Consider the following 18,779-nt stretch of genomic DNA (forward strand, 5'->3'; position numbering starts at 1 on the left):
AGCATGACTAAGCCACTTCTGGCGAACCAGAGCAGCGCACGGAAACGCCGTTTACCTTCCCGCCAAAGTGGTACCTATTTATTTACTTGCACTTTGAGGTGCTTTTGAACTGCTAGGTTGGCAGGAGCAGGGACCGAGCAACGGGAGCTCACCCCGTCGCGGGGATTTGAACCACCAACCTTCTGATTGGCAAGTCCTAGGCTCTGTGGTTTAGACCACAGCGCCACCCGTGCCCCATTATTTGTGACATAAAGAGTCACAAATCCTACCTTCATATTTACAATCTAAGGGGCATGGCACCAACTTCTGTATACATTCTCTCTGTTAAAAGCACCCAAACACACTCCCTGATCTTCCACTATCGATTGCAGCCGATATGGTTGCATTTGCTGGGGTGGAGAGGGAGAAGTCAATGTTGAAGCAAACCAATACACATGACTGAAGCTAATTGGTAGTTTGGCCCTCAGAGATTAGGCATATGAAGACAGGGGAGTAAGGGGGGGGGAGGCAGAGGATGGAGATATATTTGAGAAAGCGTGTTCACATAAAAGAGAGCACGTGTTGCGGTTGGGGCCAAACAAAACCCCATTTAGTTGCCAGGCCATAGATGGCTAGAGGCCTGGGAGCAGATTGGAGGATGTTGTTACTGGGGTAAATTTGATGTTGCCAATTTAGGGGTGGGATCAATGGCTATATAAAGCAGGGTCCACAGCTTTCTCTTTCTCTTTTGCTGTGGACACCGGATCTCCCACCCGCCCTCCCTTGCTTGGGCTTGCGCCTTGACCTTGCTTTGCCTGTCATGGGGTCGCTCGCATTGTTGCGAGGGCCCAGTAGGAATTTGTCCAGTTGGCTGATTAGTGCGTGCCTTTTGGGTTTTGCCTACTGCTTAGCAAATCGTCACAACTTGTAAGGTTGGCGGTTAGGCATTGGTTAAAATTGGTTGGTGGAGGGGTATGGATTGGCTGTGCCTGCCCCTCCAATGCTGCTGCTGCACGGGTATTCCGTTAAAGGAATTCTGAAGCTTACCATGCCCTTCGTCCAAACCCTGACGGCAGGGTGCGGGCCGCGTAAGCTTCAAGGAACATGCGCGGAGTAGCTGAGGGCCTGTGACGCAGCTCCAGCTGACTCTGTCCCTTGTTCCTCCGGGACTGACTAGGGAGTCAGTGCTGTCCCCCAAGGCGGGGGGGGGGGGTGACAGATAGTCATAACCAATGCCTAAGCAACCACTCACAATTTGTATGCAAATAAAGTTGTGGCCAAAATTATGCCAAAAACCTTAAACAAAAAATTATGTGTGATGTGTGAGTTATTGGGGAAGGGGTTTTGGGGGACCTCAGCACGCAATGCCAGAACAGAAAGTTTGGTTTTTAATACCTATTAAAAACATACCAATGGAAGGTGCTGGCCAGATGCTTGTATGGCAGGACACTGCAATGGTAGCAAGCAGGGCAATGTACTTTTAATGAATGGAGGACAGACAAGCATTTAAAAGAAACTGGAGGAGTAAAAAAAATCTCATCCTCATTCTTTTTCAGCTTACCAGCTCTGTAAATGGATGCCTTGCAGCACAAAGTCATCGAGAATGCACCTGAGCAGCACATCATCTTAGATATCAAACCACATTGTGGATGTGCAGTCTTACCTAGGAACGTCACTTTCAATGGTTAAGCATCCGTACAGGAACACAATGATTCCAACTACCGAAGACGGAATAAGGAACTCTGTGTATAAGCCCAGCCAGGCAAAATACATTCCAATTTTTTCTCCAAAATACTTTCTAAAGAAAGAAAACATAATGTAAATTTCAAAAGATTAGTAACAGTCCTTCTAGGGGTTCCTCAATAGTATCAACGTATTTTACAAACAGTACAGTTAACCACCCATTGTAAAACAGATAAGTAAAACTGCTTTGATGTGCAAGATATGAAAAGAAAGTGAACTTCCTTTTTGCTATGGACTCATCTACCATCTTAGAATTCCTACTCCATGATTGCAGTCATGGGATTTTTGTCTTTCACATGATGGTATATGTTTTGACTCCACAGAGTGGGAAGTGACGGAGACAGGATGTTTGTTTTACTGTGTTCCATGAAGTGGGACTATTGTCCTTTGTTTTTTCCTCTTCGCTGTCTGACACTAGAGAGAGAGGGAGCCATGTTGCAGTGCTCCATGTGTGTTTATATGTAAATAAAGTAGATTAGCCAAAATGCTGAGTTGCTGAGGTATGTCACACAAACTGTGCAGACTCTGCGGATCCCTAAGTGTGCCAGTGTCGGTTGGCATCGGTTGCTGTGATGTTTGGGCTGAAGAAAGCTTATGAAGCTCCCGAACAATCAGCCAGGAGGGAGGGAACATGCCAGTTGGGCATGTCTCTCTACCAGGGTCCTACTCGAGTGTAGGCTGAACTCCTGACAACATCATGCACTGGGCTACACAAACACTACACCATGGAATTGCCCCTCATCTAGTAGTATCTCCTTAGCCTCTGCACCAAACCCAAAAGGTTCTATAGTTGAGTGGTCTCGATTAAGGCAAAGTAGACATCTAGATATCAAATCAATAAAGGAAATCTACACCAGCACTACCCTCTCATGGGTGACCTACCGACTTAATTCTCAGACTATCATCTCTTTTCCTGGTGTAAATGGGCAGCACATCCTCCAGCCCCCATTGCTGGAACGCTTTACTATAAGATCAAGGGAAGTTCAAGGGTATTTCATGCCATGCAGCAGCCTGGGATAGCAAAAATAAGTTGGCCAGCCCTGCTTATTACCTTTTGGCAATACACAATTGCTGGCATTTATTTTTTATTTTTTGTAATTGCCAAGTATCTTCTCTGAGAGTTTGCCAGAAAGGTTACATTCAGCTGTTCAGTGAGCAGTAAATTTATAGACACAGAAGTTTGAAACAATCAAGTTCCTTTAAATATTTAGGAGGGGAAAAATAGGACATGTTTATGTATTATTAAACACAGCATCATAATTGTTAACATTGTTATGTTGTCAACGTATCACTTAGTCATACAAGATTAACCAGAACAGACAGATAATAAAGGCTTAAAATCTGCATTAGACAAAAGAATGAGCGATGAGCATGAATGGAGAAGCAGACAGAGAAAGAGAGAGAGAACATAGATAAAGCCATAAAAAGTGACAAGTGCATCTAGTTGCTAATCATCTAGATAGTTCATGCTTACTCTCAAGAAACGATGGATGACATTTAAACCCTAGCAATTTTCACCTCATTTGCAATGTATTGGACATTAATTCTCTCATTTATTTCTATTCCTCCTGTATCACAAAGTTAAAACTAAAGAGACCTTTATAAAACTGTAAGAGTCAGCTCAGTAAGAACCAATACATCCTTTTTTCCCTTTTCTTTTTTAAAGCTCAGGATTAGATATTCTCTTTCATTTGCATGATTCCGATCATTGTGCCTTGTACTCTCAACGAGTTCTTTCCCCCTGTAAATGTGTACATCTGGTATTTTTTTTTAAAGCAAATAAAATTGGACTTTGAGGAAGTCTCAGAAGGGAAAAGAGCAAAGATGTCAAAAGGTGGCATTCAGAGCATAAAGTTCAACTGGCTTTGTTTCTAAATCAAGAGTTCCAAGGTATTTTGGAGGCACCTGCCTCTTCTGAGCCCAAGCAATGTTGTCTAGAATTTAAATTAATATTTAAGATGTTTTGTCAGAGAGACAGAAAAAAGATGTACAGAACATGGAAAGATCTTTAGGAGATCAGCAGCAAAATCCTACTTATATATATTCAAAAGTACAGTCCGCTGAGTTTACTTGCAGACCATTTTAACACCCCAATCCTGTCAGAAGTGGTTTTTTAAGAAGGTATAAATACTTACCGAGAGTTAATTAAGGCTCAATCCACAATAAATTCTCCTATGTATGACCCATTGGAATTGAGTCGGGCGCAGTGTGCATCAAAGTTACAAAGCTATACAGAGCGAAATGCTCTTGTTTCCCCATAACATTAGAACTCAGTGTCACTTAATTAAGTTGATAGGCCATAGATTCAGGAAAACCAAAGGGAAATGCTTCTTCATACAACCAATAATTAATTTAGGGAATTTGCTTTCTTGCGATGTAGCTGGATTTAAAAGAGGATTAGGCAAATTCATGGAGATGTCTAGCAATGCCTGTTAATCGGGTCCTCCCTTAAAGAGGGAACGTATTGCGATGAGACCTGGACAACCGACACCCTGTGTTGTGGGTGGGTACATTGGTCAGCCACAACACCCAATTGGTAGGTCCCTCGAAGCTGGGTACAATCTGGTCAATGGGGTGCAGTCTAAACGGATCGAGGGACCTATTTATGCCCATGCACGTGACCCAGAGCTTCCTCTTTCGGTGCTTGCATTTGGCACACCCGCTCACCTCTCCATACTTTTAGGGTTTTGCGCTTGGCCTTGCTATGCCGCCATGTGTCATCTGTCATTGGGACAGGGGCACGGCAGGAATTTTCCCCACTTGGCTGATTGGCTGTTGCCATTTGGGTTTCGCCTGCCGCGTAGCAAATCGTCACAACTTGTAAGGCTGCGGATAGGCTCTGGTTCAGGTGATAGGGATGGGAGAACGCTCTCGCCATCCCTATGTGAAGGGTATTCCGTTAAAGGAATCCAGGGACTTGATGGTTTGATCAACCCCTGAGAGGGGGTTGTGCCCATGCCTGAGTCCAGGGGGACATTTGGGTGGCAGAGTTAGCCTCTTCCCAGCTTTCTGCTTATTCAGGTGTTCACCCCTGACTGACCTATGCTGGTGCCCTGGGTCAGCGCTACCTGCATGGCAGCTAGTCAAACCAGAAGCTATGCAACCATTCACTTTCAGTAATCAATAAAGTTGTGGCCTAAATTCTGCCCAAAACCAGTTTAAGTCAAGTGTAAATTTATTTAGGGGGAAGGTTTCTGGGTCTGAACACGCAAATCAAGATAGCCAAATTTAACATCCAAGGTTGGAGGCAGTATGCCATTGAATAGTAATTGCTGAAGACAACCGTGGGCGGAGGGTTAGAGGGTTAGACCACACACTCTGCCGGGGAGTTTCCTAGAGGTGTTGAGCAAAGTGGTGAAAGAGTTGATGGACTGGAATGGTAACCCAAATGTAAATAAAGAAGGAGTTGAGGGATAAAAAGTGTGTGTGGGGGGGGGTGCATTTTACATGCCTGGGCTATCTGGAACAGCATTTTGATGTGTGACATAGACTGGAAAGAATTTGAAATGCCTTTAGGACAGAAAGGGGCAAGATAAACAAAATATACTAAATGTTGCTGAGTCACTTATCTGGGGTGCCTATTTGGTTTCTTGCATCCCAGCCTCTCTCTCTAAATCTCCCACATTCACGCAACCATGAGTCATATGATGTGCAGCTACTTATCTCTCTTACACAACAGAATGGCAAGCAGAAGTCATATCTGTTGCAACACCTGGCAAAAGGTAACCAAAAAGCTCTGGCAGGATGTTATGTACTGAGTTGAATAGGATCCAAACTGCAGCAGTCTGATTGGTCCTAGAACAATAGGATCCAAATTGCAGCAGTCTGATTGGTCCTAGAACAATAGGATTCAGAATGCAGCAGTCTGATTGGTCCAAGAACAATGCAGCAGTATGATTGGTTGGCAGGAACCACCCAATCATGCTCCAGATATAAGTGAATCCACAACCTGATTGGCTTACAGTAGAATTCCAGAATTAGCCAATCATGTGCAGCCCATTGTGTAAATAATGTATATAAAGCAGAGACTTTGAGGGGACTTTTATTCATTCCTCCTCACCACTATGAGCTGAATAAAGAGCATGAAATCACTTGCGACTCTGAGTATATTTCACAGGAGCAGTTTTTGAGCACAGGAGGAAGAATCCAAATTCTGCCTCCTAACTTCACTCCACTTAGAGATGCATGCCTCCGTGTTGTGCTTTTCAAACTTTCGATTTGCAGGGAACCCTTTCCACACTGACCTGTTTGCAGATGCTCTGCTTCCCGCATGGTGCACCACTGATTGATGTTCTAGGCTACATTGTCAGTCTCAACAACTTGCTAGCTAGGCCTGATGATCCTCCAGCGTGGAAGTGAACTGCTGATGGAACGAGAGATTGCTCTTTTCCTCCATTGGCCATTCCCTGCAATTCCCTGCTCAGCGCTGAGAAAGGGGAACATGGGCTGTGTATGAATAGGCCAGGGGGGATGGATGAGTATGAAGGTGGGGTGTATGGATGTTTGTGGCTGGTGCGGGGGCTGCCTCTTCCACGTTTGCCTTTGGTCCTGTTCACTGCACACAGGGACTGTGGCCCACAGTTTTGCAAAAGGTTATGCAACTCTAGATTATATAACCAAACATCTGAATTAATGGAAGTTCTTTTGACACGCTATTTAAGCATGTCGATGGTTGCATGAAGAGTAATTGCTTATTTGGCATTCCACAAGAATGGTGTTGCATGTTGAAGGCTCACACTCCATGAACTGGCTTACGCAAGACTGGCACCTGAGTTCAACATGAACTGTATACCCTCCAGGGACAGCCCAGAAATTACAACAGCCCTGGTTTCTGATTTGATCCTGGAATGTCCCTATTTCCCCCACCAGTGTTGCTGCTGCTGCTGAGCTCACGGAGGAGGATGAGCCTGCACTTATCTTGAATGGTGATGATGATGATGGCTGTGGTGGCTGAGAAAGAACATCCTGTTGCCTCTCCATGGCTGCTGCTGCTGGTCGCCTCTCTTGGGCAGCTCGTAGCAAGCAGCTATTGGAGAGCAGGTGAGGAGAAGGAGAGGCTATGGCTTCTAAGGCCCAGTCTTGTGTGATGGGCTGGCTCTGAGGGGCAGGCAGAGGACAGGGCTGCCCTGAAGAAGAAGAGTTTGGATTTGATATCCCGCTTTAGCACTACCCTAAGGAGTCTCAAAGCGGCTAACAATCTCCTTTCCCTTCCTTCTCCACAACAAACACTTTGTGAGGTGGGTGAGGCTGAGAGACTTCAGAGAAGTGTGACTACCCAAGGTCACCCAGCAGCTGCATGTGGAGGAGTGGGGAATCGAACCCAGTTCACCGGATTATGAGTCCACTGCTCTTAACCACTTTACCACACTGGCTCTTCTTCCTGGGTGGGAAGAAAGGGGGAGCATAGAGCCAGTGTGGTGTAGTGGTTAAGAGCGGTAGTCTCGTAATCTGGGGAACCGGGTTCGCGTCTCCGCTCCTCCACATGCAGCTGCTGGGTGACCTTGGGTAGTCACACTTCTTTGAAGTCTCTCAGCCCCACTCACCTCCCAGAGTGTTTGTTGTGGGGGAGGAAGGGAAAGGAGAATGTTAGCTGCTTTGAGACTCCTTAAAGGGAGTGAAAGGCGGGATATCAAATCCAAACTCTTCTTCTTCTTCTTCTTTTGATTTTTTTTTAAAAAAAATGCTTTGTGCACCTGAGTCTAATTTTTCCCCTTTCTAAAATTTATTTATTGATGTGTGTTTTTCAATCTACCAAAGAATCAAATCAAATCAGGATTAAGGGGTTTTCTCAGGACAGTGGAGGACGTGTGTGCTGGTCCCATTGATATAGTGGTAGTGGAAATAACAGGGTCACAAAAGACGGGAGGCTGAGGAGGATCAGTTGCAAGGAAGTGAGAAATGCTCCTATTTTCATCTGAGGAATGTGGGAGGGTATGGAAATGAGCAGTTAATGTACTGGATGGTAAATATTTTCCTAAACAGAAAGAGGAAATTCCTAAACAGAAAGAGGAAATTCATTTGACGGAGATGCAAAAGCCTCTCAATGACTTTGCCTCTCAGAATCTAGCTCAGAACCTTTGAAGACATTTTGGAAAGGTACATCACCTTTCATTAATATTATCTTTCATTAAATCTTCTGCAATAAAACCTGTGATTTAGTATGATGGAAAGGGAGAAGCTAACTGCCCACCTCTCAATGCAAGGCCCCACTGACCAGAATCTTCCCCTAGTGCAAATCAGTGCAACTTTGCCAGTTTTGCCAAAGAAGGAACTTTACAATTTTGCCAAGAAGCTGTTGCTGTGCAATCAATTACCTTACAAGATCAATAGGCTGAAACTTGTAAAACGATCCATATCGTGCCCATTCTTGATACAGCAGCTGTGTGGGGAAAATAGATATACTGTTGACATACTGCATTTAAATGACAAAAAATAAAAATAAAGTTTCGGGGCTTAAATGGAGCCATGACTGAGTCCCATGAGATGTGAGCTCAAGTTTGAAACCTGAACATGCTGCAAAACATGCAAAATAATAATAAAAAGTGTATCATGTAGCACATATATGAACAGCTGGATTAAAATGCAGAGTATCTGAGGGCAGAGTATCTTTCAAAATTAACCACTGAGGGTTGTATCAAACAAAGCTAGTCAGCTGGCAGTAACGTTTCCATCACTGAAATGGGGAAGAAATTTCTTTTACACTGATTCACCCTCTTCATCACATACCCATGACCAGTCTGTTGGCAAAACAGAGCCTTATCTCAGTGCCACACCAACTCTGCTTACTTTTCTACAGTCAATAAAGTTCTGGTCTGTTTCAACGTGTGGTGTTCTGGTTATTTGCCCTTGCCCCTGACAGGGGTTGGGGTGGCCTATAGTCACCTGTCTTGAAATGGGGTTTATTACCACTTACTGTGCTTAAAATAATTCCAAGTCTACACAATACAATTTTGGGTTGTAATCTAAGCAAATAAACCCAAAAAGCCTAAACAGGAAGGGGTAGAGTAGGGACTAGATAAATAATGTGCATTAATCTAGTAGTTTACACAGGTGGCGCTGTGGTCTAAACCACTGAGCCTAGGGCTTGTCGATCGGAAGGTCGGCGGTTCTAATCCCCACGATGGGGTGAGCTCCTGCTGTTCGGTCCCAGCTCCTGCCAACCTAGCAGTTCAAAAACACGTCAAAGTGCAAGTAGATAAATAGGTACTGCTCCGGCGGGAAGGTAAATGGTGTTTCCATGCGCTGCTCTGGTTTCGTCAGAAGCGGCTTAGTCCTGTTGGCCACATGACCTGGAAAAACTGTCTGTGGACAAACGCTAGCTCCCTCGGCCAGTAAAGCGAGATGAGCGCCATAACCCCAGAGTCATTCGCGACTGGACTTAACTGTCAGGGGTCCTTTACCTTTACCTTTTTTTTACCCAACTGGAAGCAGTGGGGCTTGCATTCCAAATAAACATTATCGAATTGGGCTGTATGCCCTGGACACAACTATAACTGAATAGGGTTTACAGTAAATTCAGACAAGGTGTCAGTGGAAGTTCTGAATGAACGCTGCACCCCTATGTACCATGTGTGTTCCAGTTTCCTGGCAACTGTTCCTCACACATCATTACTCCTCAATGACCTTTCCAGGATATCGTCTTTAAAACAACTATGTACAGGCTAAGGGATATATCCAGCCAGTGGCGTAGCGTGGGGGTGCAGGGGGGGCCAGCCGCACCGGGCGCAACATCTGGGGGGCGCGCGCTCGCACTCGCAGCTCTCTGTCCCCTGCTAAAATCCACAGGTTAGGGGGCACAAATTACTTGCCTTGCCCCGGGTGCTGACAACCCACGCTACGCCACTGTATCCAGCTAAGTCATATGCAGAGATGATCCACTAGAATCAATGAACAAGGCAGGGATTTCAATGAGTTTACTCTAAGTATAACTTAGTAAGATGCAACCTTGTCCAATCTTAAACATGATTACCAGGGGAACTTACATCAGAGCAAACATGGATAGAATTGCACTGAAAAGCAAATCAAATGCCCACTATTTTGCACACTGCAATGAGTAAGGTTCATTATTGACTTCTAAGAATGATAATATATTGTGAGATAATTATGTATTTCTAGTATATATTAAAACAAATAACACTGGGCAACAATTTTTTACTTTTTGAATGTTGTCTAGATTTCTACAACTGCTTTAGGGTATTTTTGCACTGCTGAATCAGGAAATGGCATCCGTTTCTCTCCATCAGGTCAGGTTTTTGTGCTATGTTGATTTGAAAAAAATCAGATCTTGTGACAAAATCAATTACATTTTTGCAGCATTATCAGCTGATTTTTGTCAAAACATATCATCCTAAATATGTTTTTAATAGAAAAAAATGTTTTCCCAACAACATATATTGATTACCTGATAGAAACATTGATTACTGTAAACTGAATGGTGGGCATTGATAAAGGTAAGTACACGTAAATTGCATGTTGCTTCACCATTTTTCAAACTTCAGGGCTTGAACTTCTGTTTCTTGGAACTCCTGGAATGCTCAGCGGCAGGGAGGTCTCTCTTCAGAGTCCAACAGTACTCAGCCATCATGACTGCGTCCCAGCGACCCTGATACCTGGTCTCCATCTCTTTCATGTCCTGATGGAATCTCTCCCCCTGCTCGTCACTCATTGAACCCAGGTTCTCAGGAAACCAGTCCATATGTGAAAATAGGTAGTGTATCTTGATGCTCATGTTGCAGCCCAGGTTTCTGAAAGCAGTCAGCATGTTGTTGACAAGTTCTGCGTAGCTTCTGGCCTTATTGTTGCCAAGAAAGTTCTTCACTACCAGAACAAATGCCTTCCACGCTTCCAGTTCCACTTCGTTCATTGAGTTTCCGAACTCTGGATCTCTGATGAGCTGATGGATCTGAGGACCGTCAAAGATGCCAGCTTTCAACTTCTCCATGGTCAATCCTGGAAAAGCCTGGCACAAGTAAATGAAGCAGTCACCATCCTTGTCCAGAGCCTTGGTGAACTGCTTGATTAAGCCGAGCTTGATGCGCAGCGGTGGGAAGAGTATTCTGTCTCTGTCCACCAGAGGGTCGTTGATGACGTTTCTTTCTCTGCAAGGCACCAATTCCTCCGGCACAGGCCAGTACTTCTTCGTGTAATGCTGAGCACAATCCCTACTATCCCACATGCACAGAAAACATGGGTACTTGGTGAAGCCAGACTGTTGTCCCAACAAAAAGTTCACCATCTTCAGGTCAACACAAGTAAACCACTTATGCTGATCATAACCAATTTTCTCCAGCACATACTTCACCGCTTCATAGTTCTCCTTCGGTGTACTCGAGTGACCCAGGGGTATAGAGGCAAACTGGTTGCCGTTGTGTAGCAGAACACATTTCAGTGATCGCTTGCTGCTGTCAATGAACAGTCTCCAATCTTTGGGTTCGTACTGTGGCACTCCAAGCTTGAGCAGAAGCTGCGCAATATCTGCACAGTACACCAAGCCCTTCTCTTCCGAGAAAAAAACGGAGGTACTCTTGATGTCTGTTGTGGAAGAAGCTGATGTGAGCACTGTCAGAGAGGAGGTTTTTTTCCTTCAATCTGGATGCCAACAGTTTGGCAGAGTCCTTTGACAAGCTGAGGTCACGAACTAGATCATTCAACTCCTTTTGGGAAAATGGATGTGGAGTATCATCTTCAAGAACCACTTCTTCTTTTTCATATCCTTCAACACTGGAGGCATCTTCGTCACTAATGTCAGGAAGTTCTCTGAAGATAGGCACTGGAATTTCATCACAATGAGCTACAGGACGACATGCTGATTGAAGATCAGGATACTTGAGGCTGCTCCGGTTCTTTCTGTTGATCCCAGTCACATCAACAGCGCAGAAGTAGCCGTCAGTGACATGGTTTGTTGGTTCCCTCCAAACCATGGGAATTCCATACTTCAAACTCCTCTTGCCATTGGTCCACCCACGTAGAGTCTCGGTGCATGCCTTGCACACCATGTGTGGCACCCAAGCTTTTTCTTGGTCACCAAGTTTAATACCAAAATAAGCATGGTAAGCAACTTTATGCTTTGCCGCACCAATTTATGGAAGATTTCGAGGTTTTATGACTTCAAACTGATCCCTTTTCGACATAATCACCCAGAACTATCGGACCTGAATATTTCCTGTCATTAAAATAATCATTTCCAATCAAAACAATTATTCAACATGGCATTTTACCCCCACCAACTTCTTCTAAAATGCTCCACACAAGCGTACATGTGAACAAAAATGTAAAAAAAGACATGTGGCCATAGCTCAAAAACTTGACCTGATTGAGCAAAATCAATGTGATTTTTGGATTCAGCGCATCAGATTCGTCCCAAATCAACTGAAAAAACGCAGACAACAAATTTGTTGTTGACCAGTGTAATAAACAGTTTCTTTTTGGGGCTGTCTGCATAGCCGCCTATCAAGATGGGAAATGTTGCTGAAAATATTTGAGTTGCAGCTTTTCTAAAGTATATTTATTATGAGAATTGTTGAGACAAAATGACTCACTACCTCTTCTTTTTAAGGGATATTATTGCAATGTTGAAAAGTGCTTGCCTCTTTTGACATTATTTTGGCAGTGACTGTGAAAATGTTTTGTTGATCCAATTATATTTTCCCCTCTCGGTCTCTTTTTCGATTGGCTTCCTTTGCTATCCATGGTGTAGCCATGTAGCCAAAACTGAATTGCATTCATTGATGGGATTCCTTATTTTTTGAGATCACTCAGCCAGCTAATATGGGAATTGTTCTCCTCAGGCACATCATCACCCAGAAAAATCTAACTGGCCATGCATCTTTGTGATTCATCACCCTCACTAGTTTGCTGGCATCAGGAGAAAACAAGAAATCTGAACCAGTATTAGTGAGAGCGAGAGCACCAAGACGGATTAAATAAGAATGTTCTCACTATTAAAACATTTTTCAGGAAATATCCCCGTTGAGGCTGAACCAAAGTTTCATAAAATCACTGGTTTTCTTGAATTCGGAGTGTCATTTCACACAGAGCGTAGGACCTGAACGAACGGATTCAAATTGCAAGAAAGGAGACTAAACATGAGGAAGAACTTGTTGACAGCAAGATCTGTTTGACAGTGGAAAGGTGGTGGATTCTGTATCTTTGGAGGTTTTCAAGCAGAGCTTGAGGACCATCTGTCATGAATGGAGGGAGCTGGACTAGATAACCCTCAGGGTCCGTTCCAACTCCACAATTCTATGAACATTTGCATCATTTGTTTTTCCCCACAAGAAGAACCTGAAGGTGGTTGATTAGGACTGGCTTTTGCTTTATGATTTGGTTTGTTGTTGTTTAGCCGTTTAGTCATGTCCGACTCTTCATGGCCCCATGGACCAGAGCACGCCAGGCACTCCTGTCTTCCACTGCCTCCTGCAGTTTGGTCAAACTCATGCTGGTAGCTTCGAGAACACCATCCAACCATCTCGTCCTCTGTCGTCCCCTTCTCCTTGTGCCCTCCATCTTTCCCAACATCAGGGTCTTTTCCAGGGAGTCTTCTCTTCTCATGAGGTGGCCAAAGTATTGGAGCCTCAGCTTCAGGATCTGTCCTTCCAGTGAGCACTCAGGGCTGATTTCCTTCAGAATGGATGGGTTTGATCTTCTTGCAGTCCATGGGACTCTCAAGAGTCTCCTCCAGCACCATAATTCAAAATTATGAGTTGGTACATAAATCTTAATCAAGGAGGCTTGCTTACAAGAAAATAAAACCCAGTTAGTGTCAGTCTACCTTTGTCTGAGGGCCACACACTGCAAGGAAATGGAAGCTGCATTATGTACCTTAAAGGAAACACCATCAAAAGGGCTGAAAGCCGTTTTTTAAAAATGTCTCCCTTCACTTTAAACCTGATCAGGGCATTTCAGGAAATTAAACACTGAAACTATTCAGGTTCAGATAGAAAACAGATGATGTTATACGTAGAAATTCTATAGTCAAGTCTTATGGCTGGGCCATAGGAACATGTGTGAGCAATCAATGCAGTATTTCTGGAAAGAACCTTTTATGTTTTTAATACTTAACACTTCATAAGAGGGCCTAAATGGGCAGGTTAAGGAGAAGGGCAGCCCAACTTCTGGGGTGAATATTTTTCCAGGCACTAAGTCTTTTTAAAGTAGCGTTTCCACTTTTTGCTGTGATATCCAGTGAGTCCTTGCAAGATTAGCTGCTATGTCAGCATTTTGCCCTCCAGAAGAAAGTTTCGGCTACCTCTCCTTGGGGCTGATACAGATAAAAATGACGCTCCATTTATTCAGGCTTTATGCACCTCCATTTACTGATGACTTATGCATCTCTGACAACGTGTTATCCATTTGTGGATTTTCAGCACCCCTTAGTGGCCAGATGCTGTCTTGCCAAACTCTCCTTTGGGGGGGGGGCAATCCCACCAGGAAACTTTCCTGTGCATTGGCATATTTAGCACTTTCAGTATTTAAGGGAAACTGGCAATCTTTCACCAGTCCAATAGAGATAGGATGGAAAGCAAGGCTAAGAAGGGGAAGACTCATAGCATGGTATGGTGCAGTGATAAGCAAGAGCTCCGAGGCTTCAGAAAGGCAGCTAAAACATGAACCAGCGGCCTGACTAACCTAGCTTCTTTTGCTGAGGAAGTTTAATCTGAAGAAATGTGGAGCATTTTCACCCGAGTGAAAAAAAGCAAATGGACCGCTAGGAATTATTAGGAAAGTAGATGGCAGTGAGCATGCTAATTTTGCTGTATCAATCTATAGTTGTGGTCAGTGCTCCCCCCCCCTAAAAAAATGTTTAGGGGTACTCTCATTTTGACTCAAGAAAACCAACATTTTATGGTTCAAATTGGGAAAAATGAATACAGTAAATGGACAAAAGTACAAAGATTCACAAAATGTTAAGGGGTATGCGTACCCCTGCGTTACCCCCCCCAAAAAAGCACTGCTTGTGGCCACATTTAGAAAATATATATGCAGATGTGGGGCTGGGCATCCCATTTCAAGTAAGATGTTATAGACTAAAAGAAGACCATCCAAAATTATTGGCCATCTCCTATATTAGGAAAAGTTAAAGCATTTAGCTGAGGAAAATGAGAGCCAAAGTATAAATTAGGTTGTTCATGTTTTTTTTAGGTACTTAATGTGGTTTTAAGGGAGGGGGCATATGTGGGACTCTGATCTGGAATATGCTCCCAATCTGGATAAAGGGCCCTATTATTATATTTTCATTTATACCCTGCCTTTTCCCCTGACAGGGATTCAAGACAGCTTACATATAAAATAAGTACAGGTAAAAACATTGGGGAGGGGGTCGTTAAAAAACAAATAAATATTAAAACTATGGCAGCTTCATCTTGAACTCCCTTCCCCTGCTATCTTCCCCCCAAAGTGCTGTAAACAACTAAGGGAATTTTCAGTAGCAATTTTCTGCACTGGGGGCATATTCCAGACTGTTTCAAATGCTTCTTCTTCTCTAAATGCCCTGGGCTCAGTCAGAGAAGCAGCATATAAATGACCAATAACCCCCCTTATTTATTCTGAAATCAATGCATCACTCCCTTTCCTCTCCAAGTATCAAACTAGTAGTTCTGCTTTTGTTTCTTTATTAGCATGGGATATAATGCTGAAAGCTAGCTATGACAGATTCATTTTTTTACAGGCAGCTTTCATAAATTATATCTATTTGACCATTTCTACAAACAGTTATACTGAAGACACCCGGTGGAAGAATAACACAGAGGTCATAGCAACACAATATTGTTGTGAGTTTGGGGGGATCACCCTGCATGATGCCTGCGTTCCCTGTAATTCTTGGGGTCATAGCTGTCAACTAACAGATTTAAAAATAAGGGACCAGTAGCCTCGGAAATAAGGGATCAGCAGCCAAAATAAGGGATTTTCAGAGCACAGGTATTTTCGACTTCTGAGCCCCTCCGAGCCAAAGGCAGAAATCCCAGCCAGCAGCCAAACAAAGCCTCAAGTGGTGGTTCACACAGCGCAGCAACCTGGCAAAGGGGATGCAGCAAGGAAAACCACCGTCCCCTCTCCGCTGGGAAGCGCTGAGCAAAGGCGAGTCCCCAGGCAACGCAGCGAATTTGATTGGCACAAGGCATGCAAGCTCCACCCCCCAGTCATTCTTAGACTCCTTTTTGGGTGAGCAATGCAGCCAACCAACACAGTTGGAGCCTCCCTCCTCCCTGGCCGGCAGGGAGGGAAGGAGGGAGAGGAGCTGCTTCCTTTGAAACCGGGAAATTTAAGGGACATCATCAATAAGGGACAGCAGCAGGACATGGCGCTGGGATAAGGGACTTTCCCGCCAAATAAGGGACGGTTGACAGCTATGCTTGGGGTCCTGGAGGATTCCATTGTTGAATTAGCCAGGTAAGTTTCTTGCTGAGTTAAAGGCCCTAAGTACGGCTAGTATAAGAATAGAAGGTGCTCTGTGGAAAATGACCCCCCCCCTCACATGGCTGGTAGTAAGGAAGACAAAAGCAAGCGTGGAATGTGTGTGAGCTGGGCTAGAAGTAGGCAGAAGCCAGAGACGGAGAGCCATGCTTGATTTCTGCAGGAATACTAGGTTGTAACTATGGGAGAAGGTCCGTATAGTTAAAGCTATGGTTTTCCCAGTAGTGATGTATGGAAGTGAAAGCTGGACCATAAAGAAGGCTGATCACCGAAGAATTTATGCTTTTGAATTATGGTGCTGGAGGAGACTCTTGAGAGTCCCATGGACTGCAAGAAGATCAAACCTCTCCATTCTGAAGAAGATCAGCCCTGAGTGCTCACTGGAAGGACAGATCCTGAAGCTGAGGCTCCAATACTTTGGCCACCTCATGAGAAGAGAAGACTCCCTGGAAAAGACCCTGATGTTGGGAAAGATGGAGGGCACAAGGAGAAGGGGACGACAGAGGATAAGATGGTTGGACAGTGTTCTTGAAGCTACCAGCATGAGTTTGACCAAACTGCGGGAGGCAGTGGAAGACAGGAATGCCTGGCGTGCTCTGGTCCATGGGGTCACGAAGAGTTGAACACGACTAAATGACTAAACAACAACAAATGGGAGACCCTCTTGGGGTGTTAATGCTGTGAGCACCTCCATTGTAGGCTCAGGTTGAATATGTGTGTAAACAAGCCACATATCCTAAAATTTCTGCCACAATCTCGGCTGTATCTTGTTTCAAGGACACTGAACCCTGTGTAAGTGCCTGGAACCCCTGGAATCTTGCACCGCTTGGAGACTGGGGTGGCGGGCAACAAATCCAATGGAAAATTCCTCTGTGCAAACACTGCTGAAATTAACAGGAGCTGTGACAGAGCAGGAGAGCTTCAGACTGGACTGTGCCCAGTTTGCAGTATATTTTCAGCACAAAGGCTTGATTGCCGTGAACAGATCGACACATTCAGACCCAACGCCAACCAAACTGAAGATGTAAATTATTTTACCTTTCTTTCATTCATTTCTTTGTTTTCACCATCATATTCACCCTGAAAAGACAATGCTATTGGTAAGAAATATTGTAGGGAGCAGGAGTCACCTGCTAGCGAAGGGCAGGTAGCAAGAACAGCAGCAGTAGCAGCAGCAACAACAATTTTTAGTATTAAGGTGCTTTAAGCCAAACATGGTCAATACAACCCACATCAATGCCTTCCCTGTCATTCAGAGGAAACCCCTAGAGGTTTTAGAAACTACCGGTAGTCATTTCTAACTGCCACAAAATCTATGTACCGTGGTACCTCTGGTTACAAACTTAATTCATTCTGGAGGTCCGTTCTTAACCTGAAACTGTTTTTAACCTGAGGTACCACTTTAGCTAATGGGGTCTCCTGCTGCCACCGCTGGGCGATTTCTGTTCCCATCCTGAGGTAAAGTTCTTAACCCAAGGTACTACTTCCGGGTTAGCGGAGTCTGTAACCCGAAGTGTTTATAATCTGAGGTGTTTGTAACACGAGGTACCATTGTACTTCTAAAATTCCTTTTACTCCTGCCCATCTCTGTAAACTATTATCTACCCCACTACCATGCCTTAAACTGAAAACTCACTGAGGCTGTCCAGTGAAGAAGAAGAAGAAGAAGAAGAAGAAGAAGAAGAAGAAGAAGAAGAAGAAGAGGAGGAGGAGGAGGAGGAGGAGTTTGGATTTGATATCCCGCTTTATCACTACCCGAAGGGGTCTCAAAGTGGCTAACATTCTCCTTTCCCTTCCTCCCCCACAACAAACACTCTGTGAGGTGAGTGAGGCTGAGAAACTTCAGAGAAGTGTGACTAGCCGAAGGTCACCCACAGCTGCATGTGGAGGACCCGGTTCACCAGATTACAAGTCCACCACTCTTAACCACTACCAACAGTGGGACACCTGGGGTCCTCCAGACATTGCATCTACCATCCACCATCACCCCTTCCCATGCCAGCAGCTGGATTCCAACAACAGCTAGAGGACCACAGTTTTCCCATCCTTGCTATATATAATCATAGCATCATAGCCTTGGAAGGACCCAAGAGTCATCTAGTCCAACCCCCTGAAATGCAGGAATCTCAGCTAAAGCAGGATGGTGATGATGATAAATATAATATTGACCTCCCCTGCCTGCTAGAATGCAATTCAATGTTGAAGACCAGGGGTGGTCATCAACTAAATCATGTTTGGAGTTGGCCCACTGAAACCAATGGACCAACAAGAAATCCCACGAGAATCATAGAATCATAGAGTTGGAAGAGACCACAAGGGCTATCGAGTCCAACCCCCTGCCAAGCAGGAAACACCATCAGAGCACTCCTGACATATGGTTGTCAAGCCTCTGCTTAAAGACCTCCAAAGAAGGAGACTCCACCACACTCCTTGGCAGCAAATTCCACTGTCAGGAAGTTGACAGCTCTTACTGTCAGGAAGTTCTTCCTAATGTTTAGGTGGAATCTTCTTTCTTGTGTGAAGGAGTCCTATGTATAAGCCTAAAACTAGGATACTGCTTTTTATTATTATTATTATTATTAGTATTATTATTATTATTATTAAATTAATAATTAATCATACATAAATAAGCATAAAAATGTGCG

At 44.2% G+C, this 18,779-nt stretch overlaps 1 protein-coding gene across 1 annotated transcript in view; it reads right to left on the reverse strand.

Annotated features, from left to right (window-relative positions):
- The window catches only part of ANO2 (anoctamin 2), a 156,506-nt gene that overhangs the window by 97,115 nt on the left and 40,612 nt on the right, over positions 1-18,779 (reverse strand). The window contains exons 8-10 of the mRNA XM_081191598.1: positions 17,173-17,214; positions 8,037-8,101; positions 1,643-1,777 (exon numbers count right to left, since the gene is read on the reverse strand). Of these exons, the coding sequence (XP_081047724.1) occupies positions 1,643-1,777; positions 8,037-8,101; positions 17,173-17,214 (242 nt within the window). The remainder of the gene's footprint in view (positions 1-1,642; positions 1,778-8,036; positions 8,102-17,172; positions 17,215-18,779) is intronic.

This window comes from Podarcis bocagei (genome assembly GCF_964188305.1).
Source record: "Podarcis bocagei genome assembly, chromosome: 4".
NCBI lineage: Eukaryota > Metazoa > Chordata > Lepidosauria > Squamata > Lacertidae > Podarcis > Podarcis bocagei.